Here is a 21,130-nt window from a genome sequence, read left to right as displayed (position 1 = left end):
CTCCTCCTGGCCTGAGCAACCTCTTAGGGACAGGGAGGACTGTAGTTGCTGAGCCTGTCTGCAAGGCAGGAGAGGAGCTCACCACATCGGATAGAGAATCGGGTCTTTGGGGAGCCTCTCCAGTCTTTAGCCAGCCCAGGATGAGGCATCAAGGAGGGCCAGGCAGCAAAGGCAGTCCTGCCCGGCAGGAATCTGGGGATGCGGGCGGCAGGAGTGGCCACCTTCGCAGGCCAGTTCCCGTGCTCAGACCCCATAGGGTAGGTCCCCTCCCCTTCCCCATGTGTCCATGTGTCCTCATAGTTGCAAGATGAGGCCTTGCAGCGATGTGGGCGGCAGGCGGGGAGCTGTGTTTCCAAAGGAGTCGGGCTGCCGCTGGGCGGGCCAGATGGAAGCAATTACTGCAGGAAAGCGGGAGAGGTGGGGGCTGGAGGGGCCTGTGGGAAGGAGGAAGGAGGAAGCAAAGAGGGAGGGGACCGAACCCTGCCCTGCTCAACTGAGAGGGCTGATAAGCTTGGGCTCAGGGGATGCTTAGGGCGAGAACGAACGCAGGGATCAGGGCAGCACACAGAGGCCATTGTCACTAGCACACTGTGGCCTTGAGCAAACCCATTCACAGCTTTGAACCCGAGATTCTTTCTTCAGCCATCCCAGGACCAGGATGGGATGGGCCAGCTAGGGGAAGCAGTTGAGAACTGGGCTGAAAAGCTCAGGTTTTGGAACCAGGCCTGGATCTGAGTGCCAGCTCAGCTGCTTACGAGCTGTGTAACCTTGGCCAAGTCATTTAACCATTCAGAGCCTCCATTTCTTCATTTATAAATAGGCTTCAGCGATGACCACCACCACCGCAGGAAGTGCCCTGGGCTCCCAAGCTGGGGCATTGTGGGGCTGAGGGCTTCAGCCACAACCCCCTGACATCTGGATCCAGCCCAGCAACAAATGAGCCACCAGAGCCCCCTGTCTCCACTGCACGAATGAGGGGGGTGCCACGGGCCTCAACATGCCCCCCTCCTGCCTCCTTCTCCCACTCTATTTCCTTCCCCCTTCCTTTGTCCCCCTTCTCCCCAACTGCTCTGCAACATCTAAGAATGTAAAAATATAATAATATTAATAAACTTAAATATATATATATATAAATGGGCTTAATATGAGTTGTGTGAGTCTCACATGAAGTGATGTAAGTGTCTAGTACATCTTTTTCCTTTAAAGTTTATTGGGCCAGGATTTTAATAAATCCTTGGTTGATAAATGATAACTATTTTTGTTATTTGCTAAGTCCCTTTTATTATGAGGACTGACGTTCACCCAGGCTTTCAATGGGCAGAGGACATGGCAGACCGCACAAGAAGCATCACTGTGGCACCTGGAACTGCATCCTGGAGGAGGGTTTGGACCCAAGGCAGAAACATAACAGTGCACTACCCCAGCGCTCTCCAAACTGGTCCCTGGACTCTTCCTACTTGCCTCCCCGCAAACAGGAAAGCAAGATCTTGGAGTCCGAGGCCCATGTCCACAGGCCTGACCGAATCTACAGGCGGGAAGAAGGGACCATCCTACAACCCCAGCCGCTTCTGGGCTTCTGCAGCCAGGCCTCCCTCACACTCAAGGCCCAGGTGGGAAACTGAGGGCCTGGCTAGACCCATTCCTCTCTTCCGCCAAGCAGCAGCATGCTTCTCCCTGCTGGGCTAGCAGCAGGAACCAGGGCTTCAGAGTCTCCAGCAATCACATCATCTTTCTGCACAGCAGTTTCATGGCATGGAAGAGGGCAGAGATGGGGCTTTGGCCTGGCTGTAAGTCTCCTGGTTCCAGGCGAGAGACCAGTCAAGGCGAAAAGAAAGCCTGCAGCTCTGGACACTCCCATCCTCCCCACCCTGAAAAGCAATAACCCAACACAACCTGTTGGTGGAGTTCAGCCTCCTGTGGGGCTCAGAGATACCAATCAGAGGTCCCACGGCACTTGACTGGGGCCTGGGGGTCACATGCTGCTACTCGACTGGGGCCTGGGGGTCACATGCTGCTACTCCCACTTGAGGCTACATTTGACCACTTCCTCCATCTGCAGAATGAAGAGTATCATTCACATACACACGGCAATGTGGTAGGAGTTAGGGGTGATTGTGAGGCCAGGGCCAGCCAGTGGCCCATCCAGGGGACCTCAGAACACTCCCACCAAAGTGCTGAACATCCCTGGGAAGGGGGCGACAAAGGACAGAGGGAAACTAATGACTACAGTCACCCAAAGCTGCCTGCCCTCACATTTCCTCATGGAAACCAAAAACCTCAGGTCAAGGCCCTGGGTCTTGAGAAGAAAGAAAGATCCCAAAAGTGAGATCAGCTCACTGTAGGGAAATGACTAACATACAACACAGTGGGCTGAGCAGTCAGGAGGGGAGCAGGTCCTGTGCTGGGGTGCCTCGTCCCTCACCACTCCATGGACCCTAGACCACCTCCAAGGGGTCAGGAGCTCAGCCGGGCTCTGGCAGCTGCCTTGATGGCAATCTATAGGCTTGGCCTTCAGACCCCATTCGAAGCCTGAGCTCCCCTCAACATCCGCTGCTGGCCTCTCCCTGTCAGCCCAGGGTCTGGAGCCTGGAGACATGCAACCAGTTTGTGTTAGTGCGAGGTACAGCAATTCCTTCTGTGCAACAGATGGTGCAAATCTTTAAGCCATTCTGAGAGGAGTTATTCACAACTCCACTGGGACAAACTCTGGAGCAGCCTCTCTGAGACCCAGAGAATGTGCCCAGGTAGGGCCTGGGGCAACGTCCAGAGCAAGGGCAGATGCCAGCTCATGTGGGGAAACTACAGAAAGACCACAGCTTAAGCTGGAGCACAGAAAGGAGGTCCAGCCTCTCTGCTCCTGTCCAGTTAAGAGGGGCTCCTTTCCAGGATTTCTTACAATGCCACTGAGGAGCACATTCTAGGGTGTACCCAGAAAACTGGATCCTAGGTATATAGAAAGGCTGGGAGCGTGGAGGGGCCAGGGCATTCTGTTTCTGAGAAGTGGAAGTGAGTCACTGCTTCAGGGAGGAAAGGGGGTGAAGGAGAGAAGGGAAGACAGCCCAGAAAGCACCATGGGCTTCCCCAGCCTGAGCCCTCCACTCACGGGGAAGGGAAGCCCTGCTGCCTTTTGAGCAGAAACCCACTCCCAAGCTAAAGAAGCTCTCTCAACCCAATATCCAAGCAGGTGACTCCTAATTTACTTTTCTAACTTCCCCTTCCACCTACATCTCCTTCCTAACCTCAATGTGATCCTGGGGGGCTGGTCCTAACTCCTGGCTCTCCCTCAACTTTAGTCCAGGGCCCATTGAATAGCCTAAGGTCTCCTACCCAGAGCAGTGGGGCAGGGCCCAAGGAGTGCTCTGGGATTGGAGACAGGAGCAAAGAAGGAAACAGGTCAGAGGAGTATGAGCTACCTCAGCTTGCGCAGGGGGTATTCTCAGACCAGCTCCCAGAAAAGCAAAAAAGCCCCACAAGTTAATTTCTAGGCTCCCAAAAGCTGGAGCCTTCTAGGCACCCTCTCTGGAATTACAGGGCAGCTTTGGGGAGTAAGAGTGTGGGAGAAATATTACTAATAGCAAACACATCACTCTTCCTCCGTGCTAACAGCTTTCAAAACACTTGACACATATCAACTCATTTAAAATCTTCCTGGCAAATGCCAGGGCCCTGGCCTAGAGGAAGTATAGGAGGGTGGGGTCTATAGGACTGCTCCTGCACAGCTCAGGAGAGAGTAGCATTGGTTTGTACCTCTTGCGACAACCCAGTCCGTAACAGGTCCGTTTCCAAGGTCCTGCAAAGAATAAGTCTGCCTGAACTTGGCTCCCACACTGTGCCTCCCTCCAGCGGTGAAAAGCACAGGCTTTCCCGGAAGCATGGGGGGCAGGGGGGGTGCCAGCCTGTGGGTGGCCATGAGGTCAGACAGGGTGCAGCTGGGCATAGGACACCCCAGACTTCTGGCAGCAGCCCTCTAAGCCAGGCCCTCGGGACCCAGTCTGTGGAACCAAGGAAGCAGCAGGAGTAGATCAGGCCTCGCACTGCCCAGACAGACCCTCCCCCAAGACTGGGAACAGAGGGGGCAGTGCTGGCAGACATGTTGGCAGCTCTGGGCTGGCCAGGAGGTCCCTGCCAGTAGGGGCCCCGAGGAGGCACTCAGGGCAAAGAGCCGAACCCAGCAGCTCTGCCCCAGCTTTAGCCCACCCTACTTCCAAACCCATCGCTGGCCTCTGCCCACCACCCAGGCAGCTCTGAGGCACAGTAGCCTAGCCCCAAAGTCCCCCACAACGTGGCTCTGGTGCCCTGGACACAGCCAGCCTCCAGCTGGCAGCCTCTACTGTTAAGGTCAGTGGGGGTTGGGGCGTCCCTTAACACTACCTTTGGGCTCTCCTCTGCGACCTTGCGACTCCTGTACACAGATGGACCCAGCAAAGCCTGTCACCTCCATCAAAGCCAGCCCACATGTCCTAGACTTGATGGGGAGAGTTGTGGGGGAGACCATCGCTCAGAGGATGCCGGAGGTGGGGTACACCTCTTCGGCCAGGGCGCAGGGGTTGGGGACAGAAACTTTCCGGAGAAAAGGACTGTCCTGTTTGCTCACTCCAAGGGAGCGAAGAGACTCGGGCTTCCCGCGAAAATCTGGTCCAGGGAAAGGGAACCCGGGAAGCCGCTCCCCGGGGCTGTGGCCGCCCCACCCCGACCCGAGCCGCGCTGCGCCCGCGTGCCGGGCCCTAACACCCCCCGGAGCCCGGCGCGGGGCTGGGGCCGGGCGGCCCGGGCCCCCGCGGCACCCCTGGCCTCCCCCGCGGGCCCCCGGCGCGCGGCCGCCGGTACTCACCCTCGCGGGTGGGGCGGGGCGGGGCAGGACAGCTCCGCGCACGGCTCCGATCCGCTAGGCGCGCGGCTGGCGGCGGGCGCGGGCGCAGCGGCTCGGCTCGGCCGGGTCCCCGTCCCGGGCGCGAGGCCGGCCTGGGAGCGGGCGAGTCCGCCTGTAGGGGAGGCGGGGGGCGGGGAAGAGGGCGGGCACGCTTGCGCACACGGCCCGGGAGCCGACCGCCGAGAGCGGCGGGGAGGAGGAAAGGAGTGGGGAAGAGAAAGGGGAAGGGCGGGGGCGACGCCGCACGGGCGCGGAGGACGCCTCCGCGGCCGGAGAGAGGCAGGCGGGGGCGCCGGGGGCTGCGGCCGCGGAGGGGCGGCGGAGCGGGCCGCATAGGCTGAGGGCAGAGCCGGAGCAGGGTCGCCTGTGAGTGGCGCCAGGATGGATGTGCCCAGCGCAGCCCCACACACCCTCCTGGGAACAGTGAGACCCAAGGAAGGGTTCTCTGCTCTCCCACACGGTGAGCCGTGTCCTTCCCTCACTGGGGAAGCTGAGGCACAGAGGAAGGAGGACCTTGTTCAGGAGCCCATCCTTCCTATCCCCCACGCACGAGGTCCCGGTGCCCTGGATCAAGATGCGGGCCCTTCCTCTGCCCCAGTCTGGACCCGCCGCTCCCAAAAGTCTCTCTCTGCACCTCTCTCTCTGCCGACCCTGTCTTGACCTCAGAAAGCTTCTTAGTTTCAGTTCCTTACTGAAGGTGCCCCTGACCCTCGTTCCTTGGGCCCAGGCATCCCTCAAGCAAACCTGGGAACTGTCCAGGCTGAAGAAGAACAGTCCAGAAGTCGCCCAGCAGTACAATCCACAGCCTCTCAGGACAGTCCCTTTCAGAGGTCAGCATAGTGTTTACTGAGCCCCTGGTGTGAACAGCCAGTTGCTGAGGGCACCAAGGCCTCCAAGGAAAGTGTCAGACCCATCCCTGTCCCCAGGAAGCACACTATCCAGCTACAGAAAGAAGGCTCACAATGGACTGTTCAAGAATAAGGCAGAATAGAATGTGACCAAGTGCAGAGCATGGTAACTGACAGTATAAGTGCAAGGGGGTGCAGAGAAGTGTCAGCTCAGTTGGCTTCAGCTGCAACTGGAGGGCTTATCTGTTGAGAACCCATTAACTCAGCTTCCTGATGCATGAGCAAAGTGAAGACAGTCCACACCTCCAAGTTCTCCCACAGGTGACTGTGTTCCATCCTAAGTCATACCCAGCATGGGCAGAGGCTGTTTGGCATTTCACCAGTGTCTAACTTAATTTTGTTTAAATGGTATCTTTTGCTTTGTCAGTCAACCATTCATTCAACAAATATTTATTTCCTTTCATCTCTGGGCCTGGAATTGAACTGGGTATAAAGAACACAGTAATTAAGTCCCTGCCCAAGTCATGAGGAAGAAGTACTATCCTCAGTTTTACAGGTAGGAAAACTGGCCTGGAGAGAGTAAATAATTGCCCTAAGTGACTAGGTCAGTCTGGCAGAGCTGATCCAAGAATCAGCCCAGTCTCTGAACTTGTGTCTTTGATGAACTACATCTAAACACAGTTTGCAATTCTTGCTGCGAACTGTGTAAACATCACACTGCAGAAAACTGAATTTAAGAACCAACTTCTTCTCCTGGAGACCTAAGTTCCAACTCTACCTCTGCCACTAAGTAGCTTTAGTTTTCTTACTAGAAAAAAAAGAGAAATAACTGCTTATTAAAAGGGTTACTGTTGGTATTAAATCAGGTAATGGATGTGAATTTGCTCTGAAAGTATAACCTACTATATATAAGTGAGTGTGCGCTATTATTATGCAGGTGGAATGCCTCTTCTAACCTATAAGCAGTATTTAGGTCTCTCCTCCTCCCCTTCTCCATCCCCCAGCTTATCCCAGACCTGGTTATTGGGTGCCCAGCGCTAACTGAAATTCTGATTGCCTTCCTTCAGGCCACACTGTGCTGACTCATGATATTTCCCCTCCAGGTTCTGAGCACAGCCAGAAGTTTAGCTCACTGCCTGGAAGGCCTATCATCTGTGGGGCAGGAGGGAAGCAATTCTGGTGCTTTTCGATCCCAGTCACTTGGTTCTGCAGCCATCTGGAGCCCCTCCCAACTCCACTGCACCCCTTTGGCCCATGTACAGGACATCATGAGTTGCTCAGCAAGAGGCAATGTGATGGGCAAGCAGGGCTTTGGTTTGTGGGAGACTGATCCTCTTGGAGGTTAGTTGTGCCAAGGGTACGCCAAGACAATATAAAGAAAAACATCTTCTTCCAAGCGATGCCACCTCCAATCCCATTTCCTCTGCCTCCCTTTTACTAATGCTGTTTCTTCAATGGTAGAAGTGGCAGGACAGCCCTGCTGAGGCAACCACAGGAAACTCCGGAGTAAAGGAAGGAGACAGAGGAGAAAATGGGGTGGGAAGAGGAAGGTGCTTCTAGACTGGGAAGCAATGGCCCTTTAGCTCCACGCTGGCAGGAGAGGGTGTGGGCAGCAGCATGGAGCTGCTTGACAAATGTACCCACAGGCTTCTGGCTCCTGTCCTTCTTCACATGTGCCCCATTAGCATCCTGCCCACCAGGAGGAGGAAACAGCAAGATGCCATTTGAGGAAGAAATTAATCCAGCATCTAAGATTCTTTTGAAAATAGCAACTCTGCATGGTATTTTCATCTCCTTTTTTTTATCAGATTTATGTGGCTGGGCCATGGAGCTGTGGTGTTCACAGGGTTCTCAATAGCAGAGGACAACACTCTTGTAATGTTAGAAACCTGCTAGTAGGCCAAGGCTGAAATGCATTTCAGGAACCTTTAGGTTGGAAGAGATCCTAAGAAGTCATTGCACACAGCCTCTGCCTCTGTTTGGGGCCACAATCAATTAGCCACAGAAAGTCTGTGGCTTGCTTTTTTCCTTGAAATCTCTTGGTTGCCATGCCTCTACTGCATAATCTAGGATTTCACACCTCTTCTAATCAGGAAGTTATTTATTTATTTATCTATCTATCCATCTATCTATCTATCTAGTTATTTATCTATCTATCTATCTATCTATCTATCTATTTATTTTAAAAGATGATCTATCTATCTATCTATCTATTTATTTTAAAAGATGACCAGTAAGGGAATCTTAACCCTTGACTTGGTGTTATCAGCACCACTCTCTCCCAAGTGAGATAACCGGCCATCCCCATACAGGGATCGGAACCTGTGGCCATGGTGTTATCAGCACCACACTCTCCCGAGTGAGCCATGGGCCGGCCCCTAGGAAGTTATTCTTAATATTGTTTTAGTCTGTTTGGACTCCCATAACAAAATACCATAGACTGGGTGGCTTATAAACAACAGAAATTCATTTCTCCTGGTTCTGGAGTCTGGAAAGTCTAAGATCAAGACACCAGCAGGTACTTCCTGGTTCACAGACAGTTGTCTCCTCACTATAACCTCATGTGGTGGAAAAGATGAAGGGTCTCTTTTATAAGGCACTAATCATCCCATTTATGAGGGCTCTGCTCTCATGACCTAATCACCTCCCAAAAGCCCCACCTCTAATACTATCACCTTGGGGGTCAGATTTCAATATATAAATTGGCAGAGGTGGGGGGCGGAGGGGACAAACATTCAGACCACAGCAAATACTTAGCCCAAATATCTCTGGTTAGATCCTTTTTGGTCACTCTCACAGCAGAAATATAGCAGCTAACATTTACTGAGTGATTAACATGTCCCAAACAATCCTCTTATTTAATCCTCACAAAAGCCCTCTGGGGAAGACATTATTATCACTCCTATTTTATGAGCAGTTACATAACTTGCCCAAGATAATTCTTGGTTATGGTGCAGATTCTATGCAGGAGCCATCAGACCACAGTGCTTCCCAAGCATAGGAGGAACAGAACATTATGGAATTTCCTCTTGTCTTGGCTTGCATTTCTTTATCATGGTTCTGAATGAAAACTGGCTGGTGTTCTAATTGTATGTGTGTGTCCCATGCTAGAAGCTTAGCTCTAAGTCCCAGTCATACTGAGCAGTGGTCGCCCTAACTTCTGGGCCTTTGCTTATATTTGTCACTTGGCTAACAATAATCAAATTTTAGCCTAGAGCACAAAAAACAAAAACCCAAAACTACATGGTCTCACTTATATGTGGTATCTAAGAAAGTCGAACTCATACAAGCAGAGTAGAATGGTGGTTAGCAGGGGTGGGGCAAGGGATGGGATTGGGGAAATGGTCAAAGGATACAAACTTTCAGTTAAACAAGAGAAATAGATTTTTTAAAAAAAGACAGGAGAAATAAATTCAGTAGATTATGCAACATGGTGACTATAGTTAATAACAATGTTTTGTATATTTGAAAATTGCTAAGAGTAGATTTTATATGTTCTCACCCTAGAAAAAATAAGTATGAAGTAATGCATATATTAATTAAACTTATCAATTCCATAATGTGTGCATATATATATATAAAAACATCATGTTGTGTACCATAAATATATACAATTTTTATTTGTCAATTAAAATTAGTTAATTTTAGAAAAACAAACAGAAAAAGTTTTAGCCTACAGTTTAGCTCCTCCTGCCTTAAGATCCCATAGCCCCTCCACTTTTTCAAGGCACTCATCACTTTGGTAACTACTTTTTAATTAAAGCCCATGTTCCTCACTAAATTATAAACTCCATATGAGCTCTACCTCCATGTTCTTGGAGGGAAAAAAAGCAAGGTAGATGCTCAAAATCGTTTCTTAGTTTTAGTTCCTGCTCATTTTCTTAAACTGAATTAAAATTGAAACACTTTAAACAGTTTCAGTTCCTGCTTATTTTCTAACAGTGCCTAAAACTTGGTGACTTCAAGCTGATATGGATTTCAAAATCCAATATAATTTCAGTAATAATAATAATAATAAAACAAACTTAGGGTTGTAAACATTTATTTTGCTAAGTGAGGATATTTAAAAAACAACTACTATTAGTTATCACCATCTTAGAAGACAGTTTAATATTATCTACATGTTTGGAATATAGTCCTTTCTGAGAAGGAAGAGTTAGCAGACCCACATCAAAAAAATAAATACATTAAAATGTTTTGGATATGGAAGTTTTACAAGAGAAATATTTTCAAACATTACTTTGTGTATAATTGTTTCTTATTTATTGATTTGGTTCTCAATTTGGGGATCTTGAGATAGGGTGACCCCCACTTTCATAACATGCAATTTGCTTCTATGAAACCGCTTGCTGTTTAAATTGCTTAAAATGCTACTGTTTAAAAATCCCCCTTGGCTCCTCAGCGCCCCCCCCCCCATAGAAGTTAAAAGCTAAATATTAGCCTGTCTTTGCTATTTCCCACCTATGATGTCTCTGACTGATAAAACCAAGAGCTGTATCTGGATGTATCTAGACAACCTAAGCAGGAAACCGCCCTATGAAAGTTTTTGCCATCCCTAAGTGATTAACTGGCTTCTTTCAGCTTCTGTTATCAGCTTGTGCTAGGCCTTCCCAAACCCCCTCCTCCCGTCAGGAGGGTATGTGTGTAACTGTGATAACTATAAGTGTGTGACTATTTGATAATTTTAACTGTGTGACTAACGTAAAAATGTACCTTTAAAAAATCCCACTAGGGGCCGCCCCGTGGCTCACTCGGGAGAGTGCGGTGCTGATAACACCAAGGCCACGGGTTCGGATCCCATATAGGGATGGCCGGTTGGCTCACTGGCTGAGCGTAGTGCTGACAACACCAAGCCAAAGGTTGAGATCCCTTTACCAGTCATCCTTTAAAAAAAATAAATAAATAAATAAATAAAAATAAAAAATCCCTCTAAACTTCGATTCAGGGCTGCTCCCTTCCAAGACTTTTCTTGGAGGGACAGTCACCGGCCGGCCAATAAAACCCCCCTTTTAAATTCTCAGTTGGGTGTTCTGGTTCCTTTTCCATGCGGCAGCCTCACAACAATCTGTATTCAACAGGGACAAGCCAAGTAGAGCTTGACTGTTATTTTTCTCAGTTTCATGTTGACAAATAGAGACCACTCAGCAATTCTGCTCTACTAGGAAGCTTTGGATCACAGGGAGAGAAACCAAGGAACAATAGCAATCATGCCTCCAACTGCTTCTTTCCTTCTCCAACCAAGCCAGAAAGAAAGTAGGCCAAGTGTTACGGGTGTGAAGCCATCCAGGGCTTATCTGGGAAGGGTGACATCTGCCACTGCTCCAGCCCGCAGGTGAGGGCCGGCAATTAAGACACCTGGGGCGATCTCCAGCACACAGGACCACCCCTCTGCTGTGGCTCCTAGAGCCCAGCCTCTTTGGTCTCATCACCCTCGAGGCCTCATTCCACTGAGGCTCCTACCAGGCAGCCCAGCCACCACGTGCTAGAGGTGCACTGGGTTAGTCACTCTGCCGAGTACTGCCAAGAGTCCAAAAGCACGCTTTCTATCAGCCTCTCCTGCGCAACTCGTCAAGATAGCTTCCCACGCATTGCCTCTTTTACTTCCTACGTGTCACTGTTGGCTTGTCTGCTTTCCCCAAACACTGACGAAGACTCAAGAGTAGCAGTTTGTCTTGGTCATGTCTGTATTTCCAACGCCTGTCTGGCTCAGCAAATCCATGCTTAAAACATCCAACATTGACACTTTGCACTTATATAGCAGTTCATTTCATGGGACCCTCATCCTTGCTCCATTTTACACGTAAAGAAACAGGCTCATGAAAAATAAAAAGTCGGATTCCTATACTGGCCACCTGCAAACAAAACACAAAACAGGCTCAGGATGCCTTGTCCCATGTTATGGGGTGAATGTCAGCTCAAGGACTCAGAGACTTCTGGCTGTTTGTTTACCATTTAGCGAGGGTTTAGGGCAGTGCCTCATCTATGATGTGTTCAACAAACATCTGGCAAGTGGATGGAGCTAGGCTCTGAATCCAGGCCTCCTGGTTCTCAGGCCAGGGGATGCAGAGCGAGAGCCACCCCTCTCTGCCTCATGCTTTCCTCCTGCTACCACTCAAGAGCCTAGCATCCTGCCTACCCTGAGAGAACTTCCCAAGCAAGGAGCAACACCTGCAGGCCTACCTTGATGAAGTAGCAAATGCCAGACCCTCTCTGGCAGTGTCACATGCTCATCCTGTGTGCTCCTCATTCACATGCAGGCCCATGCCCCTGCTCTGCTGCAGCAACCTTCCAGATAAGCCCTGACAGCTCCCTAACTGTTCATCCACCTCTGATACTTTTAAGTCTCTTCTGGCCTTGAGATTCTATGAACCTATTGTGCTGATCACACCTTGAACCTGAGCCCCCTCAGCTTTTGTACTCAACTGCAATCATATCATTTTGCCTCTGCTGATAGACTGTTTTTTACTTGATCTCTGGCTGCTCCATGTGAGTCTGTCTGTTTTGTCTTCCTGCCTAGATAATAAACTCAAGGCCAAGGACTCACTGACCAAATAACAGAGGCAAAGTCAGGCGGTCTGGGCTTGCATCATCTGATTCTTATTAAAACCCTCCCACTTCCAGGCATCAATTCCCCATCCTTGACGACAAGAAGTTTGTCAACAGTGTTGACTCACGTGGGGAGGTGTGACTTAAGTGCTACAGAGAGAAGGAAGTGACATCAAAAAACTCTATTGATTATTTCCTGAGAAGTTCTGAATTTGGTTTTTTGGGGGAATTCCTCAAAGGAGAGTTGAGTGGTGAGGGGAGGAAGAGAAGGTGGGGTGGGGACACATGGCAACAGAACAGGAAGGAGTGCAAGCAGGGAGAGGCACAGATGCAGGACAAGAAAGGCAGCAGAGGTGGGGAGCACAGGGGTTTGGAGGAAGCCCTTGGCACCCTTCTAGAGCAGCTCTCACACATCAGCCAAGGTAAGGCCACCACCCTGAGACTTTCTACCCTTCTCAAGACCTTCACACCAGTTCGGCCCGCCCACTCTCCCCCATCACCCACCTCCCCAGGCCATGCTCTCAGTCCACACTGAATGAGCCCAGTACTTTATTCACATACTAGGAGGAAGCAAGTACAAAATACATTTTTAAAAATTCAGTTGGAGATAAAAATCCCACCTCCTCAAATCCTACCCCTCTGTGCTCTTCTCCCTGTGGTGACTCAGCTTGGCTGGGCCTCCTGCAAGAGAGTGAGCAGGGGATCATCAGCCCTGAGGGCGAAGGTGAGCGTGCGCTGCTGGTAGTATGTGGCATCATACTCCAGGTTCTCGATCACCTCAGCTAGCAGGTGAGCCCGCTCCACCCCTGAGCCAGGGGCCTCAAAGCCCAGGGCAGTGAAGTGCACGTGCAGGTGGTAGTAGGAGGGCAGGTAATGCAGGTACACACGGAGGCGGTCTCCCTTCACCTGGTAGCGCTGCAGGATGGCTTCCTGATGAGAAAGGGAAGTGGTAGGAGAGAGGTCATCATGCTGCCCACAAGCTGGTGCCACACCCCTATGTAGACCCTGCTCCCGTCTTTACCCCAGCCTAGCCTGGAACAGCTAATAAAAACCCAAGTAGCTTTCTGCCCACTGTTTGATTCAGATCAGGAAATCGCATGCAGGTGACAGCAGCCAAGCCCAGACTCCTTCCTCCAAAGGAAGCAGATAGGGTTCTCCAACCCAAACTGGGTAAACACTGGCTTCCTCAAATAATTGCTGCTGGAAATCTAGGAAGTACCAGTGCCTGAGGACAGGCCCCAGATTCCCAAGATTATGGGAACCTTCCCTGGATGAGTTATAAGCACTTAATAAATCATGAAGCAGGTAAGAGGAAGCTTCATTCTCTCTCTTAGCATAGAACAGGGTGGAGCTTAGAGACCATGGAGATGGAGCCATGCTAGGAACTCGGTGAAAAAGAAAGGGTGTCGGGGGTTGTATGGGAAGGGCTGCTCCCAGACAAGCCCAGGGAAGTCTGCAGTGGGCCCCCTGCAGAAGAGTAAAGCATTGACTTTGGCCCTGGCTCCCTTCACCCACCTCCACTTTGCTCAGAGGTGGGTCTTTTTCTACCAACCTCCACCTTCAGGAGGCTCCAGGTCTTGGAACTGAGGAGACTCTGATCTCTATTGCGGGTAAATCCCTGGGGAGGTCAGAGGTGAAGAAAAGACTATACCCGGAGGTGAGCTCAGAATACATTCTGGAATTGTATGCTGCCTTTGGAGCCCACCCCTGGGAGTGTACAGCAGGGTGGGACCCGGGCCAAGGCACCCAGAGGGCTTCCTGGGATAAGCACAACTGGCCTGCCAGGGAGAGGCTGCCCAAGCTACCAAGGCAGGTCAAAGTGTTGGCCAAGTATCACCCCAAGAGGCCACCCTCTCTACTGTCTCTAGTATCCAGAGGCTGCTTGAGGACAGAAACAAGTCATTCCAAAAATGAGAAAAATTTCACTCAATTCAATAAGTATCCCAGATAGAATAACAGGTGCTATAGAATTCAGTCTGCCCTCAATCTAGACAAGGAAGCACACACACGCCAAAGTCATGTGCCCAAGAAACTTGTCTGGCATGTTGTAGTGGTCACAAACAAGACAGGTAATCTTGGGGTGGGAGGGGCTGGGACTTGAGGATAAGAGTCTTTGGAGTGGAGGGTGGATGGGCCTCTCAATGGGACCTACAGAGAAAGGCGGGGGAAGGCGAGTGCACGGGTGAGGAAAAGTGGCTGAAAGTAAAACTGGAGGGTCAGGCAGGACCAGGGGTCAAAGGCCTTGTGAATCAACCTAAAGAGCCTTAAGAGGGTTCCTGAGACTGACATCCAGAGAGAAGCCCTTTTCCAAGATGGACTGTGGGAAGTGTAAGGAAAGTGGCCCAGGGGACACAGTGGAATCTGAGTATAATTTCTCTGTGCTTCAACATGGTTCAGTGAAACAACTCACCTGCCCCAGGCAGAGGATGTTCCTGAGCAGCGGCAGGTGCTCTGGAGTAAGGTCCCGAAGTGACCTGATGCCCCGGCGATGGCAGATGGCAATCAAATACAGGTCATCGAGCTGCATGGAGACCAGTAAGAAACCAGAGGGCAGCGCCAGGCTCAGCAGGGGAGAGAGCCAGGGAGGCTACCAATCCTGGAATTCCCATGTATGCCAGGAAGCACCCACCTCCAAGGCCTGTGGTGCCAGGCACAGCCAACCCAAGAGACCCACAGCCACTGATCCCCAGGCAATATGGGTATCCATGTCCCCAGGGCGAGTGGGACGGTCTAAGGAACAGGACTTCTGTGTGGTCCTGGTAAAGAACATCATATAGGAGTATCTATGTATTCACTCCACAGAGCAGTCAGGAGCTGGGGGTAGGGGGTGTCAAGAAAGAGTCAAGGACAATGCCTTCCCTCCAAGAGTTTACAGTCTAATCGCATATGCAAGGGTACTTCAAAAAGTTCATGCAAAGATTTGTATTATCTTTTTATTTTATTTTTCCATGAACTTTTTGAGGTACCCTTGTATGTAAGTAACTGTGTTATAAGACATAAAGTGACTGAAGTACAGGAGAAGAAGGAGAGACTAGCTAGCTAGGACGATTCCGGAGGGCCTCATGGAAGAGAAGGCAGGTCTTGATGAGGAGGTAGGGTTTGGAGAAAGGACAGTCAGATGGAGGGAACAATGAAAGCAAAGGCTCAGAGACAAGAATATAAAGGGCACGTGAGGGGAGAGTAAGCGACTCGATGTGTCTGGTGTCAGAAGCATGGGAAGGGTGCAGGGGATGTGAGCAGGAGGAAGCCTGCGCCAGCTCAGCAGTAAGCACCACCAGAGCTCTCTTCCCCTATCTCAATGGGTTCACAAGTGGACCTTTCTGCTGTCCTTCTTGGAAACAGCACCTGGCTGAAAACCCAGAAGACACAACAGCACAAAGAAATAAAGTCAACAAGGTCTTGTGCCAGAGAACAAATGAACTCTTCCTCCTGCCCAGAAAACCGTCCCATACCCTTTCTGCTCACCCAAAACCTGGCCTTGCCTGGTTATCACACCCATGTGCCACACAGGCCACAGACACCCTGGCTCCAAGGGGCAAGGTGCAGGGAGAATACAGCCAAGTCCAGTCCTGCAGTCTGAGCATGGAGATAATTTGGGGACCATGAATCACCCAACCAAACCCCCAGGGGCCCCAGCTTAAAGAATGAAAATGAGATTTTCCATACTTCTTGATGTCCAACTGTGCCATAGTTTCTTCATGCCATAGACATTCTTTCCTGACAGAGTTCTAAGAATCTTGGCTGTCTGCCAGACCTGCTGTAGATGGGCCCATCAGAAGCTCCCAGCATATGGCTGAGCTGTGCCTACCCAGGCCTTGGTTTTGCCCATGAGTACCTTCCGGACTCTCCTTCTCATGGCCTGTGCCCAGGAAACTTACTTTCTCACTAGTAAGGAGTCCAAGGAGAAGCCAGGAAATAAAACTGCTTGAATTTGGGGTGTAAGTGTGTATGTTTTGAGCTGTTCTATGTGTCACTGTCAGGGGAATCTCAAATAATAGTAGCATTTGTTTGAGAGGATGTCTGCTAACAAATCCCAAACATGACATTAAGTCACATCTCTCTGCTCCACTGGGATGGAATGAGGCACAGAGCCTGGTGCTGGGTGTCAGCTAATGTATTGGGTATCAGTTCACAGGCTGGGTGAGGGAGGGAAAAGAAACCATTCTTTGATATCAGACATGACCTAAGGTTTTCTGCCGGCAGCCAAAGGGCCTCCTGGCCCAGAGAAATTATCTGAAAAAAGCTAGACAAGGGGTAGGCAAGGGCCTCAGACTGGCTCCCCAGAAGATTGCCCATCAATCACTCTGGGGACACAGAGAGACACCATCAGTCTCTTTTTACAAGGCGGTACAGTAAAACTGAAGTAACAGATCCTTGGTAAGGGGCAAGACAAAGAATGACTATAGCACTGGAAAGCCATCTCTACACCTCTGGAGTAACTCAGAGGAAGAATTCCCTGGTCTGAGAACTTTAGACCAAAGAACTTTAAACTATATGAACTGAAAATGAATGTGTGTCTATGTATACATGTACGTATATGTTTATATTCAAAATATACAAAGATTACCCCCAGAAGGAGAGACATAGCAACAACAGTTATTTCTGGGGAAAGGAAATGGAGGAATATGTCTGTGAGGAAAGGGAGCATACTTTCACTGCACATCCTCTGTACTATGTGCCTTTTTTGCCATGTGTATGAATTAACTCAACCTACAAAAAATACAAATAAAAAGAGAACATACAGGTGATCTCTTAAGAGAACTGAGGAATGAATATTAAAACCTCTGGAAGGGCATAATCTCTGGCAAACAATAGGCACTTGATAAATATTTGTTGAAGGGTAGACAGATGAACAAACGGATAAAGAGTCTCTTTAATACAGGGCCATCTATTCAGAACGGTCAATATGTACTTCTGGGAGTGGTGACAGGAGGAGATTTGAAGGTGGCTAGGCAGGCTCCTCGAAGCAAAGGCCAAAGTACCTCTTCTCCTTAATCCTTCCCTGGCCCAAGGACAAGGAACAGAAGTCTTGGCAAGGCCTGTTTCTTGTGGGATACACTGCCTAATTCTAAGGGAGCTATTGAGTTCAGTGCCATCATAAATCAAGGATTTGAGACACCTTCAAAGGACAAGTAAGAATTACGCAAAAGTTAAGAGGACCACACCTGCATCACTGCCAAGCAAAGCCTGGCATTTCAGCTGGCCATTCACAACCTCTGAGGGCAAGTCACTCCAGCCATGTGGCTGGGAGCCTGGTGCAGTTCCTGAAGCCTTTCCTGTCTTACAAGAGAAGAGAGAGGGCAGTTCCACTGGCAGGTGAGGCAGATGCCTGCCAGTGCAGGGTCAGAAGGATGGTGGATTTCTGTTCTCAGTGCTGTGGGCTCAAATGCATTCAGGGCTTCTTACATAGAGATGTACCAATCCATCCTCTGTCATCCCTCCACGTCCACGGCCCTCAGACCACAATCCACCTGCAATCACAAGCTCTTCCATCTTCAAGAGTCATGTAAGGCAGAATTCCTCCTACCCCACACCTCAGTCTGCAACCCAGAACCTCCAAGCACAGGGCTACCTGAAGGAGGGAGGCGGGGTGCAGAGCTACCACCTGCAGACCTGATTCCAGGGCCTTGTCCCAGCTCCTCACACACCTGCAGAGCCAGTCCTGACTCCCTCCTTCACCGCCAGAAGGTGGCACAGGCAGGGAGAAGCTGCAGGAGACGTGAATGCAGGTGTTCTCCTGGCTTCTCTCACTACAATACCCCACACATGCAGAACCATCTTCTTTGATCTTACTTGGCTCTAATAAATCTTCACTCGATGGTGCAACTTCTGGAAACTCCCCCTTCAAATACCCTACCACCTCTTGAGCCATGTTTAGGAACTCCCATGAGACCGTTGTCAAGGCTGCATGTCTCTGAGCTGCAATCCTGTCCTTCTACCCCAACCACAGGCCCTCAGCCCCTTTTTCTGGCAGTGGAAGAATGGCATGGCAGTTCTAGAAATAACCAAATCAAAACTAAGCAAACTGCAGGTGAGCTCAGTTTAGGATGCAAAGGCCTAAAGGGCAGGCCACAACTGAGGAAGCAAGAGGGAGGACGTCCACGAAGAAGAGGCAGACAGGGCTCGGACTCCAGAACATCTTCTCTCCGAGAGTTTCATGTCCGGGTGAAGGCACAGAAACCAGATGGGTACCTACAGAACAGTGGATCTGGACTACTCTGAGAGTATAACAAGGAGTGGGGAAATTTATCTACTCCCATTGTCTCCCTTGTCTGCCATTTTGGGCTCCTCTCCTGTTGCAGGCTGAGCAGGGCCCGGTTCCAGTATGTGGTTTGAGCAGCACTCTCTGTAACATGGCAGCTCTGCCTGTTTCTGATACTATCAGGGTATAAAAGAGGCGCTAGTAAGTTATAACTTTGGTGGTGGGCTGCTACAGGAGAGAGAGGAAAGTGGAGAGAAGGGGAGAGGCCACAGAGAACTGGAAAGGGACACCTGTGAGTAAAAATGGCTCCTCTAAAACCTGCTCCTCAGAAAGTGAGGAGCAGAGGCACTTGGAGGCCAGGGAAGGGGTAGCTGAGAGGCTCAAGCAGAAGTCTGGACTACTAGAAACCTATTCTGCAGCTCAGGCCATGTAGAGGCTCCTTGGGTTGGTTGCCTTGGTTGCTGCCAGCCAATGCTTCAGAAAGTGGGCCTACCCGGATCTGCTGGAGTTGAGGGTGGCAGAGAGATTGTAAACACTCCACCCTCAGGGCTCTAGGTGCTGCTGGAAGCAAAGGTGGTAGCATGAGGCACTGGCTGGCTAAAGAATGGCCCATGGAGTCACAAATACAAACATCACCCCACCTCACTTCCTGGGTGGGAGGAAAGCCAGAAAGGGCTTCAAGCTGACCCATTAAAACAAAAGCATTTGGGGCCGAGCCTGTGGCACACTCGGGAGTGTGCAGCACTGGGAGCGCAGCGACGCTCCCGCCGCGGGTTCGGATCCCATATAGGAATGGCCGGTGCACTCACTGGCTGAGTACCGGTCACGAAAAAGACAAAAAAAAAAACAAAAAAACAAACAAAAAAAAAGCATTTGTGTACAACAGGTATTCACTCCATCACCATGGAGAGCTAAGGCCACACCTTGTTGGTTAATTATAATTTGCTTAGGGAGGAAGGCCAACGTGAGAAAGAAGGGCAGGTCAAAGGAGTCCAGCAACTGGAGCAGGGCAGTCACAGACCAGATCTTTACCTGCTGCTGATTCCACTTGAGGTCAGGGATGAGGACGAAGCCATCAGAAGGATCTGGGTTCTCAAAAATAATCCGGTCAGCTTCAGCCTTCTTGTCAAGAATGTTATACACCCACTGGAAGGAGGGAGGGAGGTTGTTCACAAATCTATGCACCATCCCTTGGGTGACTCCCCAAACTGGGCTAGGTAAGCTCTCTGGCCTCTCTAGGAAGGACAACCAAGCCATTAAGGCCGCAAAGCTCAGGGGATCTACACTCAGGCTGCCCTCTTCCCAAGAGTCTGCTCTTGGGCATCCAGAAGAGATCTATCCCTCTCCCACCACAGCTGACACTCACCCACTATAGTCAGCACAAGGTGCTCTGCAGCTTGGACTGGGCAGTCTCTGCAGTCTCTCCTGTTCAGCATGGAGCTCACACTCTGTTATGGGGTCTGTCTCTGCCCCACAGCAGTGAGCCCCTCCACTGCCCACAGGCCATGGGGGCAGAGCTGTCTCCATGGACCCCATTTCACTTCATTCACCATTTAATTTGACCATGGGGCAGGCATAGTCAGGTTCAGGGCTGAGGGCACAGAGGTTTCCTTCTGTAAAGGGAGCCAGCTACTCACCAAGGCAGTGAAAGCCTTTGGTTCTATAAGTTAATGTGTGTGGGTCCCCACCTGCTGGGATTCTCTTTAGTGGTGGCTCAGCACCCCTGCACACCTGTAGCCTTTGTAGACAGCAGTGTGTGAGCAGCCTCCACTGAAATTGGCCCCGCATGACAGAGCCGAATCCAAAGCCATAGGGAGATGGCGATCTCACTGAGACCTTCCATGGCAATCCTGGGCTTCTGGGCCACCCTTTCATCAGCTGCTGTTGACAGGCTTCAGAGGACCCTTCCGCAGGCTCTGTGTGGACCCCAAGGAGGTCACTTTACAGTTACGGTCCATCCTGGCCAGCCTTTCTGAGGAAGCCAGATTGCAGAGAGGTAAGGCTAAGACCCCTGTGCTCACAGAGCTCAGACACAGGCACCCCCAGCTCCTCTCTCCTTCGCCTAGCTCTAAGCGCCCTCTGCAAATGTGAATCCCCTCCAGGACTGTGAACTCTCTGCCCTACACCTGAGAAAGAAACCTGCTGGAAAACCAGAGAGGGGAGTGGCTGGGGTCACACTGCTGCTCCTTCCTCTAGCAGTCAAAAGGGTCTCCAAGTTCATTGACAGAGGAAGGGGAGCAGGATCAGGGAGGCCAGGGAAGCGACAGCTAGACCATCACAGTCCTCTTCTCACTCCCAGAAGTACTGGCACAGGCAGTGTCACCGAAGGCCAGGGGGACTGGCTTAGGGTCTGCATACATCATAGCCTGAACCTGGAGGGCTGAGCATAGCACCCTGCATCCTCGGCTCTCGGCTGGGATGGAAGTGGAGGAAGCAGAGGGCATCTTCCTGGAAACACCTGGGCCTCCAGGTCTCCTGCAACTACCCAAGGGAGGCGTTTCAGCTCATAGGGCTCCAGACCCACTGACAAGACCTACAGGCTGGTCACCTCCACCACAAAAGAGGGGCCCTTCCCAAGAAGCCTGGTGGTGCACTTCCTGGGAGAGGTCTGGAAGACACCCAGCAGTTGCTTCCTCAATTTCCACAACCTAGGAAGGAGGGGCA

At 50.8% G+C, this 21,130-nt stretch overlaps 2 protein-coding genes across 3 annotated transcripts in view; both read right to left on the bottom strand.

Annotated features, from left to right (window-relative positions):
- The window catches only part of ST3GAL4 (ST3 beta-galactoside alpha-2,3-sialyltransferase 4), a 47,028-nt gene extending 42,091 nt beyond the window's left edge, over window positions 1-4,937 (bottom strand). Inside the window, exon 1 of the mRNA XM_063093731.1 lies at window positions 4,832-4,937. The gene's annotated coding sequence lies outside the window, so the exon portion shown is untranslated. The remainder of the gene's footprint in view (window positions 1-4,831) is intronic.
- A 7,859-nt stretch (window positions 4,938-12,796) lies between these two features.
- Window positions 12,797-21,130, bottom strand: part of DCPS (decapping enzyme, scavenger) — a 37,051-nt gene continuing 28,717 nt past the window's right edge. The window contains exons 4-6 of one of the 2 annotated variants that reach the window (XM_063094593.1): window positions 19,499-19,612; window positions 14,675-14,785; window positions 12,797-13,194 (exon numbers count right to left, since the gene is read on the bottom strand). In XM_063094593.1, coding sequence (XP_062950663.1) covers window positions 12,928-13,194; window positions 14,675-14,785; window positions 19,499-19,612 — 492 coding nt within the window. In that variant the 3' untranslated portion in view covers window positions 12,797-12,927. The remainder of the gene's footprint in view (window positions 13,195-14,674; window positions 14,786-19,498; window positions 19,613-21,130) is intronic. The other variant, XM_063094594.1, reaches the window with a different exon arrangement.

Source organism: Cynocephalus volans, chromosome 4 (assembly GCF_027409185.1).
Source record: "Cynocephalus volans isolate mCynVol1 chromosome 4, mCynVol1.pri, whole genome shotgun sequence".
In the NCBI taxonomy this organism is placed as follows: Eukaryota; Metazoa; Chordata; class Mammalia; order Dermoptera; family Cynocephalidae; genus Cynocephalus; species Cynocephalus volans.
This window is presented reverse-complemented; position numbering and strand designations above follow the sequence as displayed.